The sequence below is a fragment of the Bufo bufo genome, chromosome 5 (assembly GCF_905171765.1).
Source record: "Bufo bufo chromosome 5, aBufBuf1.1, whole genome shotgun sequence".
Lineage (NCBI taxonomy): Eukaryota > Metazoa > Chordata > Amphibia > Anura > Bufonidae > Bufo > Bufo bufo.
The window spans coordinates 279,886,728-279,896,830 of record NC_053393.1 but is presented as its reverse complement, the minus strand read 5'-3'; the positions used below and the strand labels follow the sequence as shown (position 1 = coordinate 279,896,830).

Below are 10,103 nucleotides of genomic sequence, written 5' to 3'. Positions count from 1 at the left end.
CGTCTGCGATCAGCCTGGAGTCTCTGGCGCTGCGCAGAGGCCTCAAGGGACTTCTGGATCTGTACCCAAGAAGCACGTAGGACGGAAAGGTGATCCTCCACAGCCGGAATATCCTGGGGAGAGAATACCTCGGGTAACACGGCAGGTTGGAACCCATAATTGGCCATGAAGGGAGACGTCCCAGAGGAAGAGTTCACCGCCGTGTTCCTGGCAAACTCTGCCCAAGGCAGGAGGTCAACCCAATTGTCTTGGTGATCGGAGACATAGCAACGAAGGAATTGCTCCAAGGCCTGATTGGATCGTTCTGCGGCCCCATTGGACTGAGGGTGGTAGGCCGAGGAGAAGGAGAGATGAATCCCCAACTGGGAGCAAAAGGCGCGCCAGAACCTGGACACAAACTGACTCCCCCGATCCAACACAATCTCCTTGGGCAAACCGTGCAACCGGAAGACCTCCCTGGCAAAAATCGTGGCCAACTCTTGTGCAGAGGGTAACTTCTTGAGAGGAACACAGTGGCACATTTTGGAAAACCGATCCACAATCATGAGAATGACCGTATGGCCTCGGGATGCAGGGAGGTCCACAATGAAATCCATCCCCAGGTGTGACCATGGGCGCTCCCCGGTGGCTATGGGTTGCAGAAGGCCCAACGGAAGGTGCCGAGGGGACTTACTCTGGGCACAAACGGAGCATGCCGCTACATATGCGGCGATGTCGGAACGTAGGGAAGGCCACCAGAACAGACGTGAAACAGCCCAGGACAGCTGATTCTTTCCAGGATGCCCCGCGGTCTTGGAGTTATGGTAGGTTCGCAACAACCGAGTGCGCAACTCCTCAGGCACAAAACATCTGCCGTTGGGTCTCCCAGAGGGAGCACCAGATTGAGCCGCCAAAATCTGCTCACCCAGGGGAGAGGTCAGGCTGGTGCGAATGGCGGCCAGGATCTGATTCGGAGGTATGACCGAAGTCGGAATCGACTCCTCCCTGGACAGCTCGGAATACTGCCGTGATAAGGCATCCGCCCTGATGTTCTTGGAACCGGGTAGGTAGGAGACCACGTAATTAAAACGTGACAAGAACAGAGCCCATCTGGCCTGACGTGGTGACAATCTCTTGGCCTCAGAAAGGTAGGTCAGATTCTTATGGTCCGTCAGGATGAGAACCGGAACCACCGAACCCTCGAGCAAGTGCCTCCATTCTTTAAGGGCCTGCACGATGGCCAATAACTCCCTGTCACCAATCTGATAGTTGCACTCCGCGGAAGACAGTTTCCGGGAGTAAAACCCACAAGGAAGCAGAGGACCCTCTGGTGTTCTACGCTGAGACAGAAGGGCGCCTACTCCCGTCTCAGACGCGTCCACCTCGAGGACAAAGGGCAACCCAGGGTTGGGATGCGACAGAATCTGAGCCGACACAAAAGCGGACTTTAGGGCCTCAAAAGCTCGGATGGCCTCGAGCGGCCAGACCTGGGAATTACTGCCCTTCCTGGTCAGATCCGTGAGAGGCTTGGCCAGCATGGAAAAGTCCCTGATGAACTTCCGATAATAATTGGCGAAGCCCAAAAAGCGCTGCAGGGAACGAAGACCACTGGGCTGGGGCCACTGTAAGACAGCCGAAACCTTCTCAGGATCCATGGAGAACCCCTCAGCGGAAATGATGTAACCTAAGAAGGTTACCTGGGATCGGTGAAATTCGCATTTCTCAAGCTTACCGAACAGCTTGTTCTCTCGTAACCGTTGCAACACTCGTCTGACATCCAGAATGTGGGCCTCCATGGATTCAGAATATACCAAGATGTCATCCAAATAGACCACCACACACTGCTGCAACAGGTCACGGAAAACATCGTTGATGAATTCCTGAAAGACTGCGGGCGCATTGCACAACCCAAAGGGCATAACCAAGGATTCATAATGACCGGTCCTGGTGTTAAACGCGGTCTTCCACTCATCGCCCGCCTTGATCCTTACCAGGTTATATGCCGCCCTCAGGTCGAGTTTGGTAAAGACCGTGGCCCCTTTAAGGCGATCGAACAGCTCGGAAATCAAGGGTATCGGGTAAGCGTTCTTGATCGTGATGCGATTGAGACCCCTGTAATCGATGCAAGGCCTCAACTCACCGCCCTTCTTTTTCACAAAGAAAAATCCAGCCCCTGCCGGGGACGAGGATTTGCGAATGTGTCCGCGTGAAAGCGCCTCCCTCACGTACTCCTCCATGGCCTCATTCTCCGCTACCGACAGTGGATAGACTTTGCCACGAGGAGGAACGGCACCAGGTTGTAACTCTATGGCACAATCGTATAGGCGGTGCGGAGGTAGGGCAACCGCGCGCACCTTATCGAATACATCCCGGTACTCCTCGTATTCAGGAGGCAACAGAGAGTCCGAGGAAGTACACAGCAACTTGACAGACCCATGGATGCAACTAGCCCCACACTGCGGTGACCACGAGAGGATCTCGGCCGATCTCCAATCGAAAGTCGGATTATGCTTCTGGAGCCAGGGGTACCCCAAGACCACCGAGTAGTGTGGAGACGAAATAACCTGGAGGCAGACCGACTCTCTGTGAACGGCACCAATGGCTATCCCCACTGGAAGGGTCTCATGAGTCACGTGTGGCGGCAGAAGGGGTCTGCCGTCTATCGCCTCAAGAGCCAGTGGGGAACCTCGAGCCTGCAGAGGAATGGAATTGGCGGCAGCGAACACACTATCAATGAACAAACCACCAGCACCAGAGTCCACCAACGCCTGGGTCGTCACCGAGCCCCCGACCCAGGAGAGGACAACAGTGATCAGTGGTTTGTCAACATGGGAAACCGGGGACGAGGAGACTCCACCCAAGATCTGCCCCCGACAGGATCTCAGGTACGAGCGTTTCCCGGACGGTTCGGACATGCCAACCGAAAATGCCCACCGAGACCACAGTACATGCATCGGCCCTCGCGTCTCCGGAGTACCCTCTCCCCCTCGGACAGGCGAGCAAACCCCAGCTGCATGGGTTCACCCCCAGACAAGTCATCCCCAGGAGGCGTGGGAGGAGAGGGAGGCACGGGTGGGACAGCAAACGTAGGCGCCAATCTGTTAGAAGACCTCCGCAGGCTCTCCTTAAAGGAAGGTCTCTCCCTGAGTCTGGTGTCAATCAAAATCAGGAAAGAAATAAGAGACTCGAGCTCCACTGGTAGGTCCTTAGCTGCAACCTCATCCTTCAAGGCATCCGAGAGACCATGAGAGAAAGCAGCGACCAGAGCCTCATTATTCCAGCCCACCTCTGCTGCCAGGGTACGAAACTCAATGGCGTATTCAGCTACGGATCGTGAACCCTGTCTGATGGACATAAGGAGCTTCGCAGCAGAGGCAGCACGAGCCGGCACATCGAATACCTTCCGAAGAGAAGCAACAAAACCGGAAAACTCGGCAACCACCGGATTGTTGTTCTCCCATAAAGGGCTGGCCCAGGCCAAGGCCTTGTCCGAGAGCAGCGAGATCAAGAAGCCCACCTTTGATCTCTCAGTAGGAAAGGCATGTGGCAGCAACTCGAAATAAATGCCCACCTGGTTAAGGAAACCTCGGCACTGAGTTGGCTCTCCCCCAAAGCGCTGTGGAAGAGGGGCAGAACCGGACATACCCCGAAACACCGCAGGCGCAACAACAGGTGTCGGGGTAGACTCTGGCGCAACAACCGGAGCGGCAGTAGGAGCGACAACCGACCCATCGGCAAAGGAAGCAAAATGAGCCGTGCGTTCAAGCAGGGTTTGCAACGCCACAGCGAACCGACCCAACAGGTGATCCTGCTGATCAAGTCTGGCAACCAGCATGGGTAGCGAGGATGGCCCTGTACCGTCAGAATTCATGGCTTGGTCCTAATGTCACGGAACCATGAACCAGACGTACAACAAGAGATAAGTGAAAATAAGAAAGCTTTATTGAAAATAAAGCTGTAAAGCAAAAGTCCAAACGGATGGTGAAACCGAAGCAGAGTCTTGAGAGGCCAGAGGTCAGGAACCAGAAGGGTAGTCAGACGAAGCCAGGATCAGGAACCAGAAGCAGCAGCAGTCTTAGAAGCATGTGAACACAGGAGGACCAAGCAAGGAACTGAAGCCACAGACCTCCTATATATATGAGCTAGGCATCCAGCTCCTCCCAGTGGGAAGGAGGAGCCGCAGGGTGGAAGGCTACAAGAAACCCAGAAACCAAGATGGCCGCCAGCACATGTCAAACGAAGGAGAACAGCAAGAAGGTAAGACCATGACACCCGCCCACCAACACACTGTTCGTGACAATATAATGCCTTAAAAAAATAAAAAATTCAAATAAAAACTGTGCCAAAACTGACCTTTTCTGGTCACCTTGCCTCACAAAAAAATGTAATACCAAGCAATCAAAAAATCGTATGTACCCCAAATTGGTCACAAAATTGTACGATGTGTCATAAGAAAACAGTCTCAGAATGGCTTTGATAAGTAAAAGTGTTTCAAAGTTCTTACCACTTAAAGTGACACATCATGTTAGCAAAAAATGGCCTAGGCAGGAAGCTGAAAACAGGCTCGGGGTAGAAGGGGTTAAACATCTAAAGAATTGATGTAAATGTTCAATTGAAACCAATCCATGTTCCCATTAGGGCAAACATTGAGTCCCTTAGAATTTTCGTATGTGTATCAGATAATATGAGATATTTACCACATTTTTGGAGCTTGCAGAGTTTTCTTTTTTGGTAATCTTTGACTCCTGGTTTTTACAGTTGTCCACTGGATTCTCTAAAAAAAAAAAAAAAAAAAAAAAATGGGTTTCAGAACCCTAATACATAACATTTTTTTTTTATTTTTTTTTTGGGGGGGGGGGGGAATTTATCAGCCTTTATAACCGGCGGTTGTGGATATTGATTTCCAGTCCAATTATATGCATTCTCGGAAGCATAGTACAATGAGTCCCTCTGCCATTTTCTCCTTTTTGGATTGTGTATTTCAGTTTTTTGATTTTTAAAAAAAATACAGTTTGAATTTTGTCCGGTAATCCTCAAATTCCTGAGTCAAAAATCTAAGATTTTAACGTGCCTTCAAAAGCTTGTCTTTTTGTATTATATTAGCCAGATCCCTTTATAGGAATTCCAAGTTGAGTAACATAATGTCCTGGGAAAATTTCCTGGGAAAAGAGTTCATATTGTTGATGAAAATCATTGTAATTAATGTATATTGGCGGCAAACTATATGCATGCATTCCTCTAGGTATACAGTGTAATTTGTAGTTCATTTTTTTTTCTTTTTGTTAAAAACCATAGTAATCCTGGAAACCCCCTTTAAGGGCTCCAGTTTTCTCATAAATCCACTTCAATACAATATTGTGACATGCTAGCTAATCCCTTCCCATGCAAACCCATACAAGATAAACATCTCATAACACAGGATTTCAAAATCATGTTTTTTTTAAAAGGCTGGTCATCTCATGTCTCATCTTTCAGGATATGTTGTGCCAAGAGAAATAGTAAGGAAGGGCACGTAGGATATGTAGGTTGCATATTGAACATAGCTTTATTAACTTTGTGTGCAATGTACATGTTAATTTACTAATGTTATGAACACCTGTACTGTAATTGTTTATCTGCAATGTTTCCTTCTACTTAACGTGGTTGCTCACCAGACATTTTAGATATTGCTCAGCTTTTCTGTGCATACTGTAGTTTTAGAATGTGTTTACACCACTTGCATTTCAGTAGTGCGGAGTAGGAATTAATGTAATATTTCTGAATCAAATTTTTTCCCAATTTCTGCAGATGATTGTTTGGTTGGAGAAAACTCTTGACAAAATAATAAGCATATTCATTATATTCCTGCTTGTCATCGGCACTCTACTTTTAGCCTCACTCTTAACAGCAAAGGTAATTTTAAATTATTAAATAATTAATTATTCTGGTAAGGAAGGTCCCAGAAGTAAAATTACTAAAGACCAATTGACACTGTTCCAGCTGAAATCCAATGAATGTTACAGTAATTATAAAACACACTGGGTAACTACACACTATAACTGTGGTCATACAATTATTTTTTATTTTTTTTAAGGTATAACTTAAAAAAATAATATTCAAGATAGGTAATGAGTGAGCAGAAACAAACAAGCTGCTGTTTCAAATGTGATATGATTAAGTTTGTAACAAAAAAAATATTCATAAAGAATTTGATGTTTTCCAAATAAGAGCTTATTCATACAACCGTGCCTAATTTTATGTATGCAAAAACATTTGCATTCCATTTTTTCTTACTTGCATACATAGAAATTTCTACTCTGAAACAGAAACAGACCAAAATAGGATATATAGTGAGTTTTCTCAAATCAGGTACATGAATCTGTTTAAAAAAAAATATGGATATTTGAATACCCCAATTGAGTTGTATGGGTACAAGTGCTGTCCTTTTTTTAAAACAGCTCATGAAATAAAAATGTGGCTGTGTAAATATGCTCTTAATAGGAAGGTCTACTTTTGCAGTCAAATGCTTGAAAGCGGTTGTCTGTTTTTTTTTATATATTTTTTTATTGATGACAGCTCATTTATATTCAAATTAACATGTATGGCAAATGTTAGATGCCAGGGTTAATTGTTAACATGGCATCTGGGTGATCATTTAGCAGGAGCAAGATGTTTCTGGTCATAGAAAAGTCCCCTGCGACAACATTGTTTGAGCCGTTGGGTTGCTATGGAAGCCTGGCCCTTGTGAAGGCTATCAGGCCTGCCATAGTTAGGTTCCTGTCAAAAGGAAAATTGTAATTTTACCTTAGTTTGTAAACCACTGCACTCTATGGTGTAAGCAAGCTAATGATCACATTTTCTGACCCCCCCATGGAGGGCTAAAAACATAAATGGAAAAAGAAATCGCACCCCTTTCCCCATCTTATAAAAAATAAACATAATTGGTATTGCCGTGTCCAGTAGTGCCCGGTCTATTAACCACTTAACCTCTTAAGGACACATGACGTACCGGTACGTCATGATGTCCTGGTACTTAAGGACACATGACGTACCGGTACGTCATGAATGGTTCCGATCACTGCCGCTCGGCCGGCGGTGATCGGAACCCGGTGCCTGCTCAAATCATCGAGCAGGCACCTGGGGCAAATGCGTCGGGGGGTCCTGTGACCCCCCCATGTCGGCGATCGCAGAAAACCGCAGGTCAATTCAGACCTGCGGTTTTCTGCGTTTCCGGGATATTCGGGTCTCTGAAGACCCGATAACCCGGAACAGGATGGTGATGGTGGTGTGATTTCACTCCACCAATCACCATCCAGCGATCCTGAGTGGTGATGGTGACATCACTACTCAGGATCGCTTTCTGATTGGTCTGTGGGCGGTCCGGCGGCAAATTCAAAAGAGGCAGGCGCTCCTCTCCTCCTCCTTTTGTGTTCCGGAGCCGGAGAAGAGAGGAGCTGCCTGCACGTATCTCTGCCAGCACCCCAGGACCCGATCTGTGCCCCCAGGACCCGATCTGTGCCCCAGCACCCCCCATCAGGTACATAGGGACAGCACAGGGAAAGTTTGGTTTAGGCAGGGAAAAAAAAGGGAAAGTTAGTTTGTGAACTTTTATTGCATCACCCTAGTTAGGGTGTCTGGGGTCCACAGCACAGCTGTGTGACCCTAGACCCCCCAGGGGTGCTGCCACTTCCCCCCCCACTCCCTGCCCCCCCCCCCCCCACCTTTTTTGGGGTGCATTTTTTTCTTTTTTTTTTTCTTTTTTGGTGTACGCTGACTGTGGCCGGCACTTAGTGTCCGGCCGCTGTTAGCGCATCGCACACCTCACCGCTGATCAACTTCAGACGGTTGATCAGCGGTTTTGAATTTTTTTTTCCACATTTTTTGGCCTTTTTTTAGTTAGTTGTTTTTTTTTTTTTTCTGTTAGTTTTAGGGTTAAGTCCGCGAACACCCGTGCCCCCACACACACGCACACAAAATAAAGAGTTACACACACGCACATATACACGCAGACACACACTCCCCTATGGCCCGCCGGACGTTCTCGGCCGAGGAGGCATACGCCCAGCTTGCCTCTGACTCCGAGAGTCCCAGTGAGGATGAGGATGACCCCACATTCCTGTTGTCATCCGCGTCCTCCTCATCATCTAGCGATGATGATGAGCCCCCAAGGCGGCGGAGACGCCGCCAGGCGGAGCAAGGGGACCGCCATGTTAGGGACCCTGTGGCCCAGCCTGGTACGAGCAGCTCTGGGGCTCGTACTGGTTTCCCGGCCCACCAGTTAAATCCACCGGAGCCCCCTGCCGGTGAACTTGTCTGGTGTAGCCCAGAGCGATACGAGCCTGTGATTCCTGATTTTGTAGGCCAATCAGGAATCCAGATTTCCACAGTGGGCTACACTGAATATGACTTTTTTTGTCATTTTTTCAGTGACCCACTGGTAAATCTGATGGTGGAGCAGACGAATCTGTACGCCCAACAGTTCGTCGCTCAACACCCGGGCTCCTTTTTGGCCAGGCCCGGTGGCTGGACGCCGGTCAGTGCAGCCGAAATGAGGACATTTTGGGGCCTCGTGCTGCATATGGGCCTGGTCAAGAAACCCAGTGTCAGGCTGTACTGGAGTGGGGACGTCCTATACCAGACCCCACTTTACAGTACAGCCATGACACGCTCCCGGTTTGAGGCCATCCGGAAATGTCTGCATTATTCCGATAATGCAGCATGTCCACCCCGAGGTGATCCTGCCCATGACCGTCTGTATAAGATACGGCCGGTCATCGATCACTTTGGGGCCAAATTCATGGAGGCCTATGTACCTGGAAGGGAGGTCGCAGTTGATGAGTCTCTCATTGCGTTCAAGGGGAGACTCATTTTCCGCCAGTATGTGCCCTCCAAGCGGGCGAGGTATGGCGTAAAGCTATACAAAATTTGTGAGAGTACCTCAGGGTACACTTACAAATTTCGTATATACGAGGGGCGAGATTCCCGGATTCAACCACCAGAATGTCCCCCCACTCTGGGTGTTACCGGGAAACTTGTGTGGGACCTTATGTACCCACTGCTGGATAAGGGTTACCACCTGTACGTGGATAACTTTTATACCAGTATCCCCTTGTTCCAGTCCCTTGCCGCCAGATCCACGTTCGCTTGTGGGACCGTGCGGAAAAATCAACGCGGCCTCCCTGCCCTCCCCCTCCAGGTACCTATCCCCAGGGGTGAGACCCGTGCCCTTACCACTGGAAACCTGTTGCTGGTCAGGTATAAGGACAAGAGGGATGTCCTTATGCTGTCCACAATTCATGGTAACGGCATCACCCCTGTCCCTGTGCGAGGTACCGCGGCAACGGTCCTCAAGCCCGATTGTATCGTCGCCTACAATCGGTATATGGGAGGAGTTGATCTCTCGGATCAAGTCCTCAAGCCATATAACGCCATGCGCAAAACCCGGACATGGTACAAAAAAGTTGCGGTCTACTTGGTGCAGGTTGCCATGTACAACTCTTTTGTTAGTACAAAAGAGTTGTACATGGCAACCTGCACCAAGTAGACCGCAACTTTTTTGTACCATGTCCGGGTTTTGCGCATGGCGTTATATGGCTTGAGGACTTGATCCGAGAGATCAACTCCTCCCATATACCGATTGTAGGCGACGATACAATCGGGCTTGAGGACCGTTGCCGCGGTACCTCGCGAAGCGCTGGCAGCACAGGGACATTCCTGCAGTTCTATGAGGCAGTCCTCATGGCCCTGATCTTTTCGGACCGGGAAAGAGCAGGCCGGAGTACCTCGGGAACTGTAGGTGCCCGGATCGTCCCTGGCCAACACTTTCCAGGTGTGGTCCCCCATACTGGAAAGAAGGGACGAACCCAAAAAAGGTGCAGAGTGTGTCACAGGAGGGGGATACGGAAGGACACCACTACTCAATGTGACACGTGCCCCGATCATCCGGGCCTCTGCATTATTGGTTGCTTCAGGGAGTATCACACTTCCATGGAGTACTAAATTTATATCCCAATTTAGCACTGACATCGGAAAAAAAAACTGGTTCTCAGACTTGAGACACCCAAAAAAATGAAAATAATTTATTAAAAGTAGACATGTTAGGTATTGCCGCGTCGGTAATAATCTCCTCTATAAAAATACCCCAT

The 10,103-nt window shown here is 48.8% G+C and overlaps 1 protein-coding gene across 6 annotated transcripts in view; it reads left to right on the top strand.

Moving 5' to 3' along the window:
* The window catches only part of TMEM245 (transmembrane protein 245), a 946,795-nt gene that overhangs the window by 417,018 nt on the left and 519,674 nt on the right, over positions 1-10,103 (top strand). For all 6 annotated transcript variants that reach the window (XR_005778944.1, XM_040431820.1, XM_040431819.1 and 3 more), the window contains one exon: positions 5,767-5,871. Coding sequence is in view for 5 of the 6 variants with exons in the window: in XM_040431820.1 (XP_040287754.1) it covers positions 5,767-5,871 (105 nt within the window). In the remaining variant the exon portion in view is untranslated. The remainder of the gene's footprint in view (positions 1-5,766; positions 5,872-10,103) is intronic.